Source organism: Oryzias latipes, chromosome 4 (assembly GCF_053564925.1).
Source record: "Oryzias latipes strain Hd-rR chromosome 4, Olatipes_Hd-rR_3.1".
Classification (NCBI taxonomy): domain Eukaryota; kingdom Metazoa; phylum Chordata; class Actinopteri; order Beloniformes; family Adrianichthyidae; genus Oryzias; species Oryzias latipes.
Genome location: NC_136240.1, coordinates 30,231,658 through 30,251,024, shown reverse-complemented (window position 1 = coordinate 30,251,024; position 19,367 = coordinate 30,231,658). Strand labels below are relative to the sequence as shown.

Sequence of the window (19,367 nt, the reverse complement as noted above, 5' to 3'; positions counted from 1 at the left end):
CCCAATAAATACTCAAACTGCCCGTCGACCTTTCAAAATAAAAGCACAAAAATTGTTCACAATTTTGCTCCTTTAATTATTTTTTCCCCCTAAAGTTGAAGAGAAGTATTCGTGCATTAGTGTCAGTTTTATCTAATGTCTCTCATATATTCTCTCATATAATAGGACTGTATGAACAGGAGGAGCCAGTTGGCAGCCTTCCAGTTTCAGCCTGTTTTTCCCATTCCAAGGGTCCCATGGGCCAGCTCTGTTATGCAACAGTTGTTCACTTCTTTCCCCTGCTCCTTTCCACTCTTTACCCATTTGCTTCTGCACTCTGCAGCTTTGCAATTGGAATCCAACTTTTCGAAAATAGCTGAATTTTTGAACCACCATCCATCATGATTTTTCAGGCTCTTTTCGATCGCATGGACTTTAATAGTTGGCTGGTGTTTGGTTTTGTTTTACTGCTTCTAATTGATATTGTTAAAACCTGGAAGCCTCCCAAGTTTCCCCCTGGACCTCTGTCTGTGCCTTTTCTAGGAAACGTCTTCACCGGGGTGGACTTCAAAACAATGGAGAAGGTGCAGTTAACATGAATACTTGCTAAGAAAGTACTTGTTCGTGTTTCAAACAGAAGTCTTGTGTTTATAGACAGATAATAATGAAATATTATTTCACAATAATACCTGTAAGTAAAGGAAACATTCAATGCATGCTTTCAATTGGAACATTTTTGATTCAGTTTTCACGTTTTTGTCTGTGTGTCATTTTCTACATGTAGTAATAACGTCTGATCCCATGCAGCTTTCTCAGGATTTTGGCCCAGTGTTCAGCTTGAGGAGAGGCAGTGAAAGGATGGTGTTTATTTCAGGCTATAAGATGGTCAAAGAGGCTCTTGTCACCCAGCTGGACAGCTTTGTGGACCGACCAATTGTCCCTCTTTTCCATGTTGTGTTTAAGGGCCTCGGTAGGTTGGTGAACAAATATCATATTTTTTAAAAACACATTGACATAAAACTCCAGGAAGGCATCGCAGTAAATTAGTGAAGAACTGATAAAACAGAAGGGCTGAAAGTCGTTGATATGCTCATTTTAATACTTAAAAAACACTAAATGTAATTCCATTTAATTTAAAACGCATTTTTAGATCCTGTTTTATTCTGAAGTTGAACTTTTTTCCATAGGCATTGCTCTCAGTAATGGCTACCTTTGGAAAAAGCAGAGGAAATTTGCCAACGCACATCTGCGTTACTTCGGAGAGGGCCAGAAATCCCTCGAAAGATACATTGAAATAGAGAGCAACTTTCTCTGTGATGCATTCAAAGAGGAACAAGGCAAGTTCCTGACAGGAAATCCACTTTGTGATAAACTGAAATCTGTGTCTTGTCCTGTTTTTAATGATCCGTTTGACTTGATTTATTTTCAGGGAGGCCATTCAATCCTCATTACCTCATAACAAACGCAGTGGGAAACATTATCTCCTCTGTGGTCTTTGGGCATCGCTTTGAATACTCTGATCCAAGCTTTCGCAAAGTTTTGGAGTTGGACAATGAAGCAGTGGTGCTTTCTGGCTCAGCTCGAACTCAAGTAACCCCTAATTATTCAGATTTCAACAAAGCAGCCACTTTGTCACATTTCTGCTATTTATCTGACAGTTTCCCTCATCCACAGCTGTATGATGCCTTCCCTAGTTTGCTGAATTACTTACCAGGACCTCACCAGACCGTCCACGCCAACTACAGGGAAATCGTCTGCTTCCTCAGAAAGGAAATAGAAAAGCATCAGGAGGAATGGAACCCGGAGGACCCTCGTGATTACATCGATGTTTACCTGTCTGAGATGGAAAAGGTGACATATTTACACATGCACATGTAAAGCAAAGATTTATTCGTGCAAGGTAAAAATCTGTTTATCAAGTTTATCTATCAAGAAAAGAGGCTTAAGGGTTTAAAAGATGTTAGGATTTAGTCCCCTCTTTTTGATGTCACATTCCAATTTTGTCTTTTAGAATTGCATTTTTCCAAAGGAAAAGCACCATATTTTGGGATAACTGTACATAGAGAGAAGTCATTAAAGGAAAGGAGTTAGACAAGCCTTATCCTTTAGTAAATGCAAATTTGAATTTATCTTTCACAATCTCAGTCTGGAAAATTGATGATCAAAACACTGCAGGGGTTTATATTTGTGGGAAAGACATTAACGTCAGATTTTTCATGTTTTTGCTTCATGGTTGTTAAGCCTTCGGAGGGCAGCTCCAAACAGACACATGTGAAAAAAAGTAAAAACATTTTTCTTTGACAGGAAGTTTTTTTTTTTTTTTTTTTAATGTCAAAGTCCAGTTTTAGCAGATAAAAAGCAAATGTTGGAAGCCTCTTTCTAGTAAGTATTTGATCAGTGTTTGTTATCAGCTGGGATGAGCTTTGCCCTGCTGCCATTAATGAACAAGATATTTTTCCCTGTTCAGGGCAAAGTCTGAAAGGTTCGGTTATTCGTTACCTTTTTTCTTGCTGAAACAGTAAATGGTCGCACCATTAATGAGCTTCATAAACTTCTATTGACAGAAACTTGCCAAATTGACAAGTCATGATTGTAGTTGTAAATGTCAAAACAAAGGTCAAACGTTTGTAATGTGACAGACCTAACAGCTCACAAAATAACAATTCTTCTGATTACACATTAGACAAAACAAGACCCCCAGGCTGGCTTCAACATTGAAACACTGGTGGTCAGCACTCTTGACCTGATAGAAGCAGGAACTGAAACAACTGCCACCACATTGCGCTGGGGTCTTATGTTCATGCTCCACCACCCGGAAATACAAGGTCAGTGTCTTGGTCATGTACACTGTCTGCCTTGGACAAAGCAGCTTTATCACAAAGGCAATTCACTATTCACTGTTAAAAGAAAGACTTTTAGTCCCCATTGTTTCCCAGATATTCTTGCTAATTTCCTGGATCATGTGTGTTAAACTAAATAGATATTCTATTTATATATTATAGAATAAACAAATCTACTGTAAGTGGCCTTGAGTGGAGTTGTTGAACCGCACAGACCAGATTCTGAGGCAAACCAAATAAAAAAATCAGGGGAAAAAGACTTCAAGACTAGATTTCTGTCAATTGTGACACACTGGGGTTTACTTAGACGCTTGTTCCATTCATGTGCAGCATGGTAGCTATAAGTTCAGAGGTTTGATTTCCTCCAAATAGGTTCTATCAACTGACTGGTTCATATAATTCTTGCAGTTCTGTTGGAATAGTTGGGTTTCCTTGAAGAAATTATACATTTAATTACAATAGGTTAAAGTCCTACTCCGATCATCTTTTTATCTATATTCAAAGCATTCCAAGTGGTTCTTTAATAATGATTATGAAATTTTTTCCCCAAATGAAAAAAATCTGTCGTTTTCTAAGAAATAGTTTTTGCAGAGCTGCAGCACCTCAATGAAGAAATGTCCATGAAAGCAATTTTATTCCTTTTTTTTCTTTATACATGTCCTCCATCATGAGAAAAAACAGGATTTTTATCAGAGTGGATCTTTAAAACTTTTAATGGTGCATCGATTTAGGCTTTTTTGAGCTCACTGATTCAGGTTTCGGTTCTGCTTTCAGAAAAAGTCCAGGAGGAGATTGACAGAGTGATTGGACAATCCCGTCAACCCGCCATGTCAGATCGACCCAACCTACCCTACACTGACGCAGTCATCCATGAAATCCAAAGGATGGGAAATATTGTTCCACTTGGATTCCCCAAAATGGCCAGTAAAGACACAACACTGGGAGGATACTTTATTCCCAAGGTAGGGAAAAAGTTCTCATGTAGTAAGATTCATCTCTGAAGTGCTGAAAAAGAATTTGACAGGGATTGGAACTGTCTTGAATCTCTTTTTCCAGGGCACACCCATAACTACCATCCTTTCGTCAGTGCTTTTTGATAAGAATGAATGGGAAACTCCACATGTCTTCAATCCTGGACATTTCTTGGATTCCGAGGGCAGATTCCTTAAGAAAGAAGCCTTCTTGCCTTTTTCAGCAGGTAAGAGTTCCAAAGGGCTTAGAGCTCCCCCACTGGCAGCAGATGGAACTACACGAGTTTAGTTTGCATTTAGCATTTACTTTAATATAATTAAGTTCATTTCAGTGATCCAGAAAAACGATTAACATATTCAGGTTGATTTAATTTGAAATAATTTATTACTCACAGACATAAAATATGACCCAAAATTAAATAAAAAGATAAATATTGTTTTGATAAGCATTTACAAACATGAGTTCTTTTTAAAGTACATCCTATTTTTCATGTCTGTGTTTAAATGAGAGCAATAGTAAAAAAACAAACTAGGAATAGTGTTGGATGTGAACAATCAAAGGATTTTTTATTTTGACAGCACCAGGTTTTATGTTTTTGCAGTAGCAAGCTTCAATCATCAGATAAGCATTACTTTGTTTAGATATTCTTTCTGCATTTAAAACTCAGAATAACTCCCAGTGTTTCTCTTTCTATATTTATACAATCTTTTTCTTTATGAAAAAAAAGCATTTCAAGTTTTGTCTGATGTTCCTCCACAGGTAAACGTATGTGTCTGGGCGAGCACCTTGCCAAAATGGAGCTGTTCCTTTTCTTCTCAACTCTCCTCCAACGCTTCACCTTCAAACCAGTTCCTGGAGAAATGCCCAGCTTGGAAGGCGTGCTGGGATTCACCCATTCCCCCGAAGAGTTCAGGTTTCTGGCTTTGCCCCGTTGATGACAGTTGACACAAAGGCCAAAAGAGATCTCTGTCCTCATTTAGAGACAAAGTGTCCAGCTGAGGGATTTTAGACCAATACATTTTGTATGTGGGACACACAGACAGAGTGAGGCTTTTCACATGTCTATTTTCAAACATGAAAAATATGTGAATATTAAATGAACGGTGCTCTTTACCAACAGCAAGCGATTCAAGTGACAAATGTGTTAAAGCAGGTTATATTTTTGTCTGCACATTTACCCTTTTTGTATTTTATTACAATTGAAATCTTAATCTATCAATAGCTGTTTCCAACAACCAGAGGAAGGCACTAACAAGTTACTTACATGTATCTACTGAAATATCTTTTAATAAAGGCTGCACTTCCAAAAACAGGTTTCAATGAACCATACTTTTATATTTTACTTGAGTCTTTTTCTGATGAAAAAGTACTTTTGCTTAGCTATAATTGGCTACATTCTTTTATTCGTATAATGTTCATTTCTCCTTGTATTTAACATTTGCACTTCTTAATCTAACCATCAGTGATATTCTTGACCAAAACCCTGTAAACTATGGGACCTACCTGTTTCTGTGGTTTGTTCAAAAATTCAAAAACATTTAGACGATTAGAATTTGCACTTGAAATTGTTTTTTTCTATCTCATTACGTATTGATATCCCAATAATCTTGAAATATTTTTAATAAAATGGATTAAAAAAAATGGTTGAGTTTCATGGGCTTGTCGTTTATTTATGTATTTACATTTCTTTGTAGGGCTTTGGGACAATCTAAGGTGAGAGTTGCAACAGATTGAATAACATTTGATTTTTTAAAGCAAATGAAAAGTAAATGGAAAAGTACAGGATAGATAAATCAGAGGACCTTATTGGTGAGATGTATGGAAATGTATAAAACATTTTGCAACAAAACAATCTTTAGAATCTTAAAATTTTCTTGATTTAATCTTGATAGTGAGTGATTGTAAGTTTTGGTCCTAAACCTTCTTAAAACAAAAGCTTGACAAAATGTAATATTTAATGCAACTACCAGTAGATGTACCAAGTACGTGGTTAGTTTGGTGTATAACTTTTTTCTCACACCTTTGAAAGAAGAATATAATGTTTAATTATTTCATAGCTAGTGACCTGATAAGTACTTTCAATGCCTTTTGTGAAGTCAAAAACAGATCCAAGTCAACCACTGTAGTGCTGCTAAAAACTATATCTGTGTGAGGAATAGCATGTATTCGTTAATTGGAGTTTGGGTGATGATTGTTAGTAATGATTTAAATTAGCCAACATTAAATAATTGGTGTGTATGAATTTTAATTCTGCAAAAATGTTATTAACTCCTCGACTCCTATTGATGCAAACATTGCATCCAGCCTCCTTGGCTCCAAAATTACCTTAATTGAGCATCCACTTAGAAAGCCAAAACATAAGTGCTTTTTTCATAGCTGAAATTAATTCAGGCTTCAAGGCATTAACATTTTTGGGTCCTACTAAAGACACAATATTTAAGGGACAAACAAAGGATAAACAAATTATGTTAAAACCTGAGTTGCAGAATTTGTCAGTGAACTTGTCTGTTAACTATGCAACACTCTGGGCTGCATGTGTGGTGAACACGTGACTGTGGGTATGTCCCCCACAAGGACTATTCGAGCATGTGCAGCCTTTCTGTGACTCTATGCCCTTACTCAACAAACATCTACATTTATTTCATACATTTTACAATAACCTGTTCAGAAAAAAACTGCAACAAACAAAAAGGTCTTTGGCCTCTTGTGTCACAAGATTTTCCTGAGTGGACTCCCATTTCATACACAGTGGGGCAGAAAAAGTATTTTGTCAGACACCAATTCTGCCAGTTCATCCAGGTAAAAACCCGAGAGGTCTCTAATGCTCACCACAAATACACTTCAACTAGGAGAAACAGAATTGGGGGGAAAGAACGCAGAAAAAATATTGCTGAAATTTTAATGAAGCAGTTGATAAATTCCTCACTAAAATAAATATTTGGTCTCCAACAAACAAGCAAGATTTCTGTTCCTCACAGACGTGTTACTTCTACTTTAAGAAAGTCTTGTCCTCCACTGGTTGCCTGTGTTAATGTAACCTGTTTGAACTGGATTTCTGTATAAAAGACACCTATCGCAAAAAGTCACATTCCAAAGTACACCATGCCAAAGGCCAAAAAGCTGTCTAAGGACACCAGAAACAACATAGTTGACCTGCACCAGGCTGGGAAGACTGAATCTGCAACATGTAAGCAGCTTGGTGTGAAGAAATCCACTGTGGGAACAATTATTAGGAAATGGAAGACATACAGGACCCCTTGTACTTTTCTCCACACAAGATCTCACCCTGGGGAGTCAAAATGATGACGAGAACAGACAGCAAAAATCAGCACCACACAGGGGGGCGTAGTGAATGGCCTGCAGAGAGCTGGGACCAAAGTAACAAAGGCTACCATCAGTAACACACTACATTGCCAGGGACTCAAATACTGCAGGACCAGACATGCCTCCCTGATGAAATTTACAGACCTCATCTTTTAAGGTGGAAGAATTTTACACAGTTTGTGGCTGACAAATCCTTTTTTTTTTTTCCGCACTGTAGAGACCATCATGAAAAACAGTTAGGACAAGTTTGCCTGATTTTAAGAAATTTGACCCAAATTAATGGTGGAAACCTTAAATAATATTATCTTTTGCTTTGGTTTGGCATTTTTCTTTGTAAAGCTCCTTTAGATGGCTCTGGTTGTGATTTGGCACCTTATAAGTCAAATGAAAAAACTCTGCAGAAGAGCGGAGTTAGCAAAGATGATGAATTGTCTGCAGATCTCCGTTGTCAAAGCCACATTGTGCCAAAGTTTATTCATAGACCCATGTTGTATGTACTCAAGTTACATGAAGGTGTGGTTTGGAGCCTGTTATGTAAGCTCAAAGTTCCCAATGAAACACAGAATTATATAACAGATTTTTTTGCCATCTTCTCCCATTTTTTCCCTACGAAGGAGAGAATACGTATCAACAGGCTGCAGAGGTTGCAGGCTGCAAACTTTGTCCTCCCTCATCATGTGGCTTGACAGCTTTTTACTCAGTTTCGACCTGAAGGCGCTCGTCTTGTTTATTTTCCTTTTTCTTTTAATAGCAGATTGGATCAAACATAGGAAGCCTGCTAATTTCCCTCCAGGACCACTGGGCCTCCCCTTTGTTGGGAACTTTTTGACTATAGATGGCAAACACCCACACATCTATTTCTCAAAGGTATGGCTGCATTGCATCCTATGTCAAAAATATTAGTAATGATTTCAGAACTATTGAAAAATTCTTTTTAAGGGTGTGATCTGTTCTTGGTTTTAGAAATTTTTGGCATTTACTTGTTTTATTTCTAGTTTGTAACATGTCATTGCATACTGATTGAGTGCCGTGCTTCATCTGGGTTTTCAATTGTTGTCCCACAGATGGCTGAAAGCTACGGTAACGTGTTCAGTGTCCGGCTCGGCAGTCAGGCAACAGTGTTTGTGTCCGGCTACAAGATGGTGAAAGAAGCTTTAGTGACACAGGCTGAGAACTTTGTAGACAGGCCATTCAGTGAAATTGGTGGCAGGTTTTATGAAGGAAACTCAAGTATGCGTCTCTTTCTTGTTGACATTAATATTCTAATACAGAACTGGTTTCAACACTTTACTGACCTGGTACAATGTGCTTGTTTCTAGATGGTTTGTTCTTCAGCAATGGGGAGAAATGGAAGAAGCAGCGACGCTTCGCTCTATCTACCTTACGCACCTTCGGACTGGGAAAAAACACCATGGAACAGAGCATCTGTGAGGAGATCCGACACCTGCAGCAGCAGATAGAGAACGAAAAAGGTGGACTATAAAAGAGACACAAAACAAATTCAATTCTTACAAGACCAGAAAAAAGTCCTTTCTCTCCAAAGTTCTGAGAAGAAAAAAACTTTTCTGAAGCCGATCTTTAGACATTCTTGGAGACTGAACTGACATTCAATTAAAAGTATACATTTGGTGTTTATTTAGTTAGGGTTAATGGCCTTCGAAATGTGCATTATCACTTTTTAACACAAAGTGGTAGCCTGAAGTGATAATGCACATTTGTAAGGCCATTAACCCGCTTAAACCATGGTCACTTACAAAAGAAATAAATATTAACCAGTTTTTTAGTCCTTAATTCTTGTTTTTTCCCCGATTTGGATAGCTTTTTTCACGAAAAGCGGACTATTTGTTACATGGTTAAGCGCGTTTTTACGGTAACGTGACAACACGCCACACCACCGGTATATAACTTTTTAACGCACACCCAGCAGCCAATCAGAAACGAGTATTCACTAGGACCATGGTATAATGACATTTATCTGTGCTTTAACAAAGTTTTTTTTTTTTTTTATAAAACATTGCAAATTTGGGAAAAGTTGGCTAATTCCGAAAAAACGGTCAGTTAAATTCCATATCCTGAACTTTTAAATTCAGTGCCTCATTGCTATGGAGACATGCTTATTTCCTCTTCCATCAAATAAAAAACTCCTGTCTCTTGTGTTGTTTCCAATGTATACAGTGTAAAGCTACTTTCACACCAGGCATGTGATGCACGTTCCAATATGCAGGTTTAGCACATTCGTGAATGCGTTTAGCACATGCTGTCCACCCTGGTCTGTCTCTACCCGATACTAGTCCGTGTACTCACTGTTAGGAAAGGCTTGGTCCCAAATGTTGAAGCGGGGCAAATCTCCTTCAATCTTACTTCCGGCTTTTCTTTTCCTTGCTCTGTTCTGATATATGAAACACAGTGTCATTGAATTCCTGCCGGGCACAAACCGCAATTATTCATTTCTCCTTGATGATCTGTTTACAAATGGTTTGCACTTCCATGAATTACAAAGGATGTAACCATACGTCAATACTAAATCTTAGTCCCTGATTGGTCAAAGTTCAACTGGTTTAACTTTTAATGTGCTGGCAATGGCCAGGTTTTCTATGAAGAGCCCAAAAATGGACTTAAAAACTGGTGTAACCACACCTGAACAGCAATTTTTAACATGGAAGCCCAAAATGCACATTTAGGCACGTTTACATGGACTTATCAGTGGATGTGGTCGCACGTTACCAACACAGCATTATAGTCATTAGTTGCGACAACAGATGACTACTTGAAATGTCCTTTTACTATGAGGTGTGGTGGTAAAGACAATTAAACACCTCAGAAGGACTTGATTTAAATTGCTGGAAAAATATACCATCTTCTGACTAGTAAAAGTGTTATGGAAGTGCAAACAAGGAAACACAATTTTACTTCAAGATGTCTCCATTCCTGCGCCTGCAAGTGCCTTTTTGAACCACTGGTTTCCTCCTCCTCAGGTGGACCCTTCAGCCCTGCAGGTCTCTTCAACAACGCTGTGTCCAACATTATTTGCCAGCTTGTGATGGGAAAAAGATTCGACTATGATGACAACAACTTCCAGGTTATGATGAAGTACATCTCTGAGGCAGTTCAACTTGAGGGGAGCATCTGGGGTATTGTAAGTTCATAACGTTGTTGGCTGTTAAAAAGGCAGAGATCCCTGATTTTGACAATACAAAAATATTTATTAAAAAAGGAAATCTGATGTTTTGAATGAGGACAGCTTCTTTGTGCTCACAGCTTTATGAATCCTTCCCGGGCTTGATGAAGCACCTACCAGGGTCTCACAACAAGATATTCAGAAATTACAAGATCGTTCAAGACTTTCTTGCTCAGGAGATAAAGATACACAAACAGGACCTGGATCCCAACAATCCCAGAGACTACATTGACTCCTTCATCATTGAAATGGAGAAAGTATGTTGGTCACTGTGTTACACTAAACACTACAATGCAACCGCCTCTGTAAAGCTAACACCCATTAACAGATGATGCTCATATTATTTCTGAACAGCATCAAAACTCAGACCTGGGCTTTAATGATGCCAATCTGGCTTTCTGCTCCCTGGATCTCTTCGTGGCCGGAACAGAAACAACCTCCACCACTCTGATGTGGGCCTTGATTTACCTCATCAAACACCCAGACGTCCAAGGTGAGCAAACTCAAAGAGTCTGTATGTACGGTTTCTGTAAAAAGTCATGTTTTGACGGTACAAATAAACAACCATTCACCACTCATGGTGATTAAATTTTGTTCTACAGTCACTCTGAGTTGCATTTGTGCACCCAAGTAGGTAGGGCAACATCAATGGCAGCTTTTTGTCATTTGTAATAACTCTAGTCATTAACTGCGGAAGACAATACCATGAGATTAACATAGAAGTACTTGGACAGGGTTATAGTGTTTTTTTCCATTAATGAGTTTGTGTTATCTCTGCCTTAGACAGCATGGATGTTTATTTTTTTCAGTGAAAGTCCAGCAGGAGATCGACAGAGTGATCGGACAGAACCGTCTGCCCTCTATGGCTGATAGACCCAACCTGCCGTATACTGATGCTGTCGTACATGAAATACAGAGAATTGGAAACATTGTGCCTCTGAATGGACTCAGGGTTGCTGCTAAGGACACAACTTTGGGTGGTTACTTCATACCTAAGGTGCATTTACTTTGCAGCCTGACATCAAGCTTCAGTGAGTTTTTCTTAGGTAGTGTTTTAGCAGAAGATCAGGTATGTTTAATCTTGTGTTTCATTGTTTCTATAGGGGACGGCTCTGATGCCCATGCTGACTTCTGTGCTGTTTGATAAGACTGAATGGGAAACTCCAGACACCTTCAACCCGGAACACTTTCTGGATGCTGACGGAAAGTTTGTGAAGAAAGAAGCTTTCTTACCCTTCTCTGCAGGTACAGTGGCTCCAAAATGGTAAATGAAAATGTGAGCAAAGGAATTTAACCTTTTTGTAAATCTCACTGAAGTTCTAATTTAAGGGTGGAGTTCTTCTTTTAAAGTGGAGTTGGGTTTTGTGTTGGTTCTGTGTGGGGAAAGTAAAATGAGGGCATTCTGCCACAATGGCACATTGTTGAGTCTACTCTGTGTCAGGCTCAATCAACAAAACACTGTTGAGAACTTGAGACAGTATAAAACCTGAGTCTTTTTACAAAGTAGGCACCACTTGCCATTTATAAATCTAAATTTATAATTTTAAAATGTATTTGCTATGACATAAAAGTATGTTTTTCCGTCGACCCTCAGGACTAAAAAAATGTCTGCTATTCTTCAGGAAAATGAAAGACTTGTGTTTTCAGGTAAACGTGTTTGCCTTGGAGAAGGCTTGGCCAGGATGGAGCTGTTCCTGTTTCTGGTGGGGTTACTGCAGAAGTTCTCCTTCTCTGTTCCTGAAGGAGTAGAGCTGAGCACAGAAGGAATCACTGGAACCACTCGAGTGCCTCATCCCTACAAAGTTTATGCCAAAGTTCGCTGAGTTTTGCACCATTCATCACAGGAAAGATGAGAAAAGATTATTCCTTCTCTCAAAGTTGAGGACAAAGAACATGCCATTTTAACTTTTGCAAAAAAAAAACTTTTAGTTTAGTAGTATTATTAGTTTTATGATGTATAAAGAAACTAAATGAGATTTCTTTTTGGCATAAACATTGGTATGAAAAAAGTTTATTGACAGTGGAAGTGGGCCATCTGAGCATTACTATTTAAAAATGTGTGTCGTAAATGCAACACAATATGTTCAATTGTCACAAGTTTTTTGGAGTCAATAACCTACCAGCATTTAGTCACTATGCATGAATAAAATATTGTTATATATAGCTTTTTACCACCATCTTAGAAGGCCTGAAGCGCTCTACAGTCAAAGACCCAGTCACCCATGCACACATTCACACATTTTCACCATAGCCAAACATTGGCGTCAACCTACGACCATCAGGAGCAACATGGAAGCAACAATGTCTTGTCCAAGGACAGATCGACACATGGAGGGGCAAAGCAGGAACCAAACCTGTGATCTGCCAGAGGTTCACCGCCCTACCACTGCGCAATAGCTACTCCATTATGTTTTATAAACTATTCTAAGAAGAAATCAAATCAAACAATTTTTTTGACCTAACAACAAATTCACTTAAGTGTAACACAGAGGGCTGAAAATGTGCACAAAACAAATCTGTCTAAAGCAGTGTCACATGAGAATATTGGAAATGGGAAAAACAAACAAGGGGAAATAAAGTATTTCATTTTAAACAAAGACGTTGGTGCTTTTACTGTTATATTGTACAAAAATTTTAATCCTTCCATGCCTGGATTTATTTCCAGATATATTAAAAAATATTCTACAGTGTTTTTCCTTTTGAGGTGATGCTGAATAAATCAAGTTCTGGATTAAATAGTATGTTGCATATAAGTGACATTGGGTGTAAAGGATTTGATGCCAGAAATGAGTTAATCTGAAATTACATTTATTTTTTTAAGTCCATGAAAGTAGTTCTTTCCCACTGCTGCCTATCAGAAATTGTGTTAGGGTTTGGTGATGTGAAGACTTCATCTGAATTGCTTATTTAGTTAGTCCCATTAAAGGAATCATCTTCCTCAGTTATAATCCTTCATGTGAGTTCTCTGTTAACCCTGATACTGCATTTCCTGGATCCTGAGAATAGGTTCTTTAAAATAGACGAACTTATGCAACTGACCGTCTTTTTTTTAATAATATTTTTTTCACAGTAACACAAATGATGAGATAGAGATGTAAAGGGGTGTAGATGAACTTTGCTTTAGAGCATTATATGGACAAAACAATGTGTTTTTTTTGTCAAGCAAACTTTAAGGAGTAAAATATCCAGTAAAGAAGAACAAACCATTAGTTCCTACATCTATTTTTCAGACGATTGTAACCATTCACAAAAAAAAAGAAACTGCTTTTGTTTGCAAAGCAGGATAAGCAAGTAAATGAGTAATTTATTTATATTGAATGAATTTATTTTCATTAGAATTCAAGGTCAGGCAAGAAGGAGAACGCAGATGCAAGGAAGAATCATGAACAAAGATTTGTTGATGGTGGGAAAAGCCTAAAAAAGCTCAGTTAACTAAAAAGTCCATAGTGGCAGGATTAAAGTCGAGAATAACACAAGATGAGTCAACACTGAGGGCACAGAGAGGGCTCCTTATGTGCAGAGATTATAAGCAGCAAAGTGCAGATGGTTGCACCACAGGATCCACAGGTAAATGGGCGGAGTCACAGCTAACCTGCTCAGAGACCAAGAAAGACAAATATTATCCTATCGTAAAACTCTCAACTTTTTAAATATTTCATTTAATATATGTCAGTTTTTTAATTATTGCATGGAAATGAACCAGATAAGTAGTGAGTATTTATCTAGTGTGTGTGTGTGTGTGTGTGTGTGTGCATGCGGGTGAATTGGGGAGGTTTTCCGTATGGTTTGGTAGCAGGTTCAGGGTTACGTTGGGTTTTCATCTACTTTGCCTACACTGCAGTGGTTTGCTGGTCAGGGTTCAACAAGGAGGAGTTTAGAGCTTGTTACATAATAATTCTCTTCCCATCCCTTTTTGTACAAGGAATTACAGGGTAGACTGTCCAGTTTTTGTTTGCTCAAAAAGGAGTGAGCAATTAACAACCTTACAGGCTGGAAAAAGGCTGCAAGTTCTAGCCAGCAGAGGAGAAATCCGACGTATCTCCAGCTGCTGCTCCTTTCATTCTCCTTAACCATGTGGCTTCTCAGTTTTCTAACTAGTTTGGACCTCAAGACGATTTTTGTGTTTTTATTTGTTTTTCTTTTGATAGCAGATTTTCTGAAAAACAGAAAAGCAGCTAATTTTCCTCCTGGACCTCCAGGCCTTCCATTCGTTGGGAATCTATTGAGTGTAGATGGCAAACACCCACACATCTATTTCACCAAGGTACTTGTTTATGTTTGTCTTCAGCCACGTCGTAATTTGCTTCTGTTAAACTTTAACAGTCTCTGTGTGTCGTAGTCTCTATTGTCTTTGTCGTGTAATACACAACAGCGTAAAGTGAAGATGATGATGATGATGATTATGATGTGAGCTGCATTTGATCAGGGTTTGTTTACGGCTGGATTCTCCACAGTTGGCTGAAACGTACGGGAATGTGTTCAGTGTCCGCTTTGGAAGTGAAACCTCTGTGTTTGTGTCCGGCTACAAGATGGTAAAAGAAGCTTTAGTGACACAAGCTGAGAACTTTGTGGACAGGCCTTACAGTCCCATGGCCACCAGGTTTTACCAAGGACCCACAAGTATTGAACCCCTTTTTTTCCTCAGCTACATTCTTGTGAAAATCATCTCCACAATTCACTGACCTTCTCACAATTATTTTCTGTTACTAGATGGCATATTCATGAGCAATGGGGAGAAATGGAAGAAGCAGCGACGCTTCGCTTTATCTACATTACGCACCTTTGGACTGGGCAAAAACACCATGGAACAGTGCATCTGTGAGGAGATCCGTCACCTGCAGGCGGAGATAGAGAGTGAAAAAGGTGGGCTACAAGAAAAAGAATGAAGCTCCTATTGCTCCACCAATGTGAGCATTTATAAATGAATGTCTTTCTCTTCCCCAGGTCAGCTTTTCACTCCTACAGGCCTCTTCAACAACGCCGTGTCTAACATTGTTTGCCAGCTGGTGATGGGAAAAAGATTTGACTACAATGACCATGACTTTCACACTATGATTAAATATCTTTCTGAGGTTCTTCGACTGGAAGGGAGTGTCTGGGGTTTAGTAAGTTCATGAAATTCCTTATTTTAGCAGCTGAAAGAAATGTTTGTTGCAGATAGGAAAGAGTTGTTCATAATGTGGGTAACTCTTCTGCTCTCAGCTTTATGAAGCATTCCCTGGCCTGATGAAACACCTGCCAGGGCCTCACAACGAGATGTTTAAAGATTTTGACATCCTGCGAGACTTTCTTGATCAGGAGATAAAGATGCATAAGAAGGACCTTGATCGCAACAATCCCAGAGACTACATTGACTCCTTCCTCATTGAAATGGAGAAAGTATGTTGGTCACTGTGTTACACTTAACACTACAATGCAACCGTCTCTGTTAAGCTAACACCATAAAACATGTGTGTCTAATATTATTTCTGAACAGCATCAAAACTCAGACCTGGGCTTTAATGAGGCCAATTTGGCTTTCTGCTCACTGGATCTCTTCCTGGCTGGAACAGAAACAACCTCCACCACTCTGATGTGGGCCTTAATTTACCTCATCAAACACCCAGACGTCCAAGGTGAGGAAATAAAAAGAGCTCCAATGTTTATTAATAGATATTCCAATAACTATTCCATGTTTTATAAGCTTAAAAATGACTACATTTCAGAGCCAAAGTCTAGATTGTGAAGATCTAAAAGGAGACGTTTAAGCCTGAATAAAACTAAAACTGCTATTTTAAAACAAAGTTCGGTATATCTTCAAGTGACCAGTTAGCCCATACTGTAACACTATTGGATTCAATAGAAAATGGCTCTTTTCTGAAACAAGTCTCTAGTGGAACTCCCAGAGGTTTCTTCTTTTTATCCTGGAAAATCTGTTTATTTTAGGAGTTTTTCCTCACCGACAGGGAGGGACTAAAGGCAGGGATGCCCAGTTTACCTTAGTCTGTTTAGTTTAGTTTTAGCAATCAGCTGTTGTGTTTTTGTAACTGATTTTATGTTTACTATTATTGAATTCAGTTGAGTGTTGTAATACTGAGTTATATAATAAAACTAATTGAAGTGAATTGAATATGAGGAACTGCAACATTAGGCTCTTTGAGGTCTACATCAAATCAAGGAATTGGAAGTTGGGGGGTTGATTTAAACCAAATGTTGCACAAAAAGTAAAAATATTTAATTGGCTAGTATCAAAAATATTTTAAATCGGTTTTTCATTTTGTTTTAGAAAAATGTCTGCAAATTTTTACTGTGATAAACTCAAAGGTGCAAAAAAAGAATGAAAGTAAATGCGTGTCGGAAATTTAGGGATCATTGCATTTATTGTCTGGTAGAATAGCGTTGCTTCTGGAGACAACAAGACTAAAATCCCTGTTCACTTTGATAAATCCTGTTTAACAAAAAAGTACTTGGTGAAAGATTTTAATGGTTCCCCGTTTGTTGTTTTGTCTTCATTTTAGGAGCAGAAATTAAAAAATATATATTATAATGTATTAGAGTGATGACATTGAAATAAATCACAATCAGGTTTTCAAGCAAGCGCAAGTTATTTATATTTAATAGCTTCTTCAATTTGACCTTATTTTTTCTTTTTCAGTGAAAGTCCAGCAGGAGATCGACAGAGTGATCGGTCAGAACCGTCTGCCCTCTATGGCTGATAGACCCAACCTGCCGTACACTGATGCTGTCATTCATGAAATACAGAGATTTGGAAACATTGTGCCTCTGAATGGACTTAGGGTTGCTGCTAAGGACACAACATTGGGTGGTTACTTCATACCCAAGGTGCATTTACTTTGCAGACTGAACTCAAGCTTCAGTGAGTTTTTCTTAGGTGGTGTTTTGGCAGAAGGTCAGGAGTGATCTTGTGTTTCATTGTTTCTATAGGGGACGGCTCTGATGCCCATGCTGACTTCTGTGCTGTTTGATAAGACTGAATGGGAAACTCCAGACACCTTCAACCCGGAACACTTTCTGGATGCTGACGGAAAGTTTGTGAAGAAAGAAGCTTTCTTACCCTTCTCTGCAGGTACAGTATGGAATCATTTGTGTCTCATAATTCAAAATAAAAGTCAATACCAGCTCCGTTTGCCCTCTTCCACAATTAATTGCACATTGTGGAGTCTACTCTGTGTCAGGCTCAATCAACAAAACACTGCTGAGAACTTGAGACTGTATAAAACCTGAGTCTTTTTACAAAGTAGGCACCACTTGCCATTTATAAATCTAAATTTATAATTTTAAAATGTATTTGCTATATGACGTAAAAGTATGTTTTTCCGTCCACCTCAGCACTAAAAAAATGTCTGCTGTTCTTCAGGAAAATGAAAGACTTGTGTTTTCAGGTAAACGTGTTTGCCTTGGAGAAGGCTTGGCCAGGATGGAGCTGTTCCTGTTTCTGGTGGGGTTACTGCAGAAGTTCTCCTTCTCTGTTCCTGAAGGAGTAGAGCTGAGCACAGAAGGGATCACTGGAACCACTCGAGTGCCTCATCCCTACAAAGTTTATGCCAAAGTTCGCTGAGTTTTAGTGCTTCTGTATTACAGATAAAAACATGTTTGCTCTGTCTATGCAGGGTAGCTAACAACTAAAATGTATTCTTTTTACTGAAACGTGTAATTTTCAAAGACATTTACACTTTTGTGGGATTGGCATTATCAATAAAAAAACCAATTCCTTCATATCAATAAATACAGTTGATATTTTGGAAAATAAAGTGATTTAAACAAACATTTATAAACATCAACTTGAACATGCTGGTTGAATGACGAATGTGTTTACTGAGTACAGAAAATACCAACATAATAACAACTGTAACATCAGTAGGCGAACAATTACCTGGTTTCCACAGCGTCATAAAGCCACACTAAAGCTAAATGCCTGAACTGATCTAAACTAACTTGACAGGCCACTGCACAGAACCCAGCACCATGTTCAACATTGAAAACCTGTCCCATGCTCTTGGAATATCTTCTGAGAACTGTTGCCAACAAGGTTCCATTGAAGAGCACATACCGTGACCCCTCAGTGCAAGAGGGAGGAGTTACAGGTAAATGGAGCAGACCTTAACTTATCCTAGATGCCCAGGCGAGCACGGCAGATCTGGGAGTACTGTGGCTCAACCTCTAGGACTGCCTCTTCGGGGTGGCATTGTCCAGAGCAGGGGGTGGGAAAACTCCAGTCCGGGGGCCACATGTGGCCATTAAACTATATAATCTGGACCGGAAAACTGGAATAAATTATGCTTGAGCAGCTGCTCTCTCTCTTTCTGCTGTCTGCACTCTGTTTCTGCTAGTTGCTTCACGTAAAACGTATTTTATTAATCCAGCTAAGTCTTTATCTTTGGGTTCTGCATTAGTGACAGAAAAGGTATAAAGCAGGTTAAGAACATGGATGGATGGAATATTAGTGTGACAAAGTAGCATCACAGGTTGCAGGACAGCGTCTTCACACCAACCTAAATTGTTTTTTTCTCTCTCTTTTCTCCCAGCCCAGGAGCAGCTTAGTTTCACTGAACACATGCACACACCCAGACAATTAAATCACTTACATTTCATATTTTGTTTAATTCTAAGGGTGCACACTTGGTTTTAAACAGAATCTTACTCACCATCTAAGTTTCCCTCCACAAACAGCCAAACCAGAGCATTGTACACATCAGCATACATATCCACAGAAAACAGGAAGTGACTTCACATGTCAGAATTCTTTTTTCTCTTTGTTCCCTTTCTGTCTAATTGATTTTGTTTCAAACCTATTTCTGTATTTCAATTGTAACTATTTTTTCTGTTAAATATCCTGAATTTTGGAGTTATGTTTAGGAATCCTCCAGGAATTTGTTTTAAGGAAGTGTTTTGTTAATTGGCCTGTGGGAGGGGCCAAGCCTTTAAAATGAGTGAACTTCCCCAGTTGAGAGAGAGCAGTCTTGGTTGAATTGGTGGCAACAGGCATTCCCAGAATCAGCTGAATTTATTCTTTGATTATAGTTTTGGGATCAATAAAATCATTGTTTGAAATTTGGAGTCTGCTGGCTTGGTCA

At 38.5% G+C, this 19,367-nt stretch overlaps 3 protein-coding genes across 4 annotated transcripts; all 3 read left to right on the top strand.

Moving 5' to 3' along the window:
• The first annotated feature begins 189 nt into the window (after positions 1-189).
• Positions 190-5,101, top strand: LOC101157528 (cytochrome P450 2J2). 2 transcript variants are annotated; one of them, XM_004068191.5, is made up of 9 exons: positions 190-563; positions 787-949; positions 1,167-1,316; positions 1,409-1,569; positions 1,654-1,830; positions 2,663-2,804; positions 3,594-3,781; positions 3,876-4,017; positions 4,551-5,101. In XM_004068191.5, the coding sequence occupies exons 1-9, from the start codon at positions 381-383 to the stop codon at positions 4,724-4,726; spliced, it is 1,482 nt and encodes a 493-aa protein (XP_004068239.1). In that variant the 5' UTR covers positions 190-380; the 3' UTR covers positions 4,727-5,101. The 2 variants fall into 2 exon arrangements, with proteins under 2 accessions (XP_004068239.1, XP_078802391.1); XM_078946265.1 differs by having other exon boundaries at positions 1,167-1,320; positions 1,413-1,569.
• Positions 5,102-7,638: 2,537 nt separating this feature from the next.
• Positions 7,639-12,890, top strand: LOC101156965 (cytochrome P450 2J6). Its single transcript, XM_004068188.4, has 9 exons — positions 7,639-7,982; positions 8,180-8,345; positions 8,435-8,587; positions 10,091-10,251; positions 10,374-10,550; positions 10,648-10,786; positions 11,103-11,290; positions 11,397-11,538; positions 11,941-12,890. Exons 1-9 carry the CDS (start codon positions 7,791-7,793, stop codon positions 12,114-12,116), a joined length of 1,494 nt encoding a protein of 497 aa, XP_004068236.1. The 5' UTR covers positions 7,639-7,790; the 3' UTR covers positions 12,117-12,890.
• A 1,313-nt stretch (positions 12,891-14,203) lies between these two features.
• On the top strand, positions 14,204-18,058 carry LOC101156566 (cytochrome P450 2J6). Its single transcript, XM_004068186.5, has 9 exons — positions 14,204-14,557; positions 14,748-14,913; positions 15,004-15,156; positions 15,238-15,398; positions 15,496-15,672; positions 15,770-15,908; positions 16,928-17,115; positions 17,218-17,359; positions 17,676-18,058. The coding sequence occupies exons 1-9, from the start codon at positions 14,366-14,368 to the stop codon at positions 17,849-17,851; spliced, it is 1,494 nt and encodes a 497-aa protein (XP_004068234.1). The 5' UTR covers positions 14,204-14,365; the 3' UTR covers positions 17,852-18,058.
• The last annotated feature ends 1,309 nt before the right edge of the window (positions 18,059-19,367 follow it).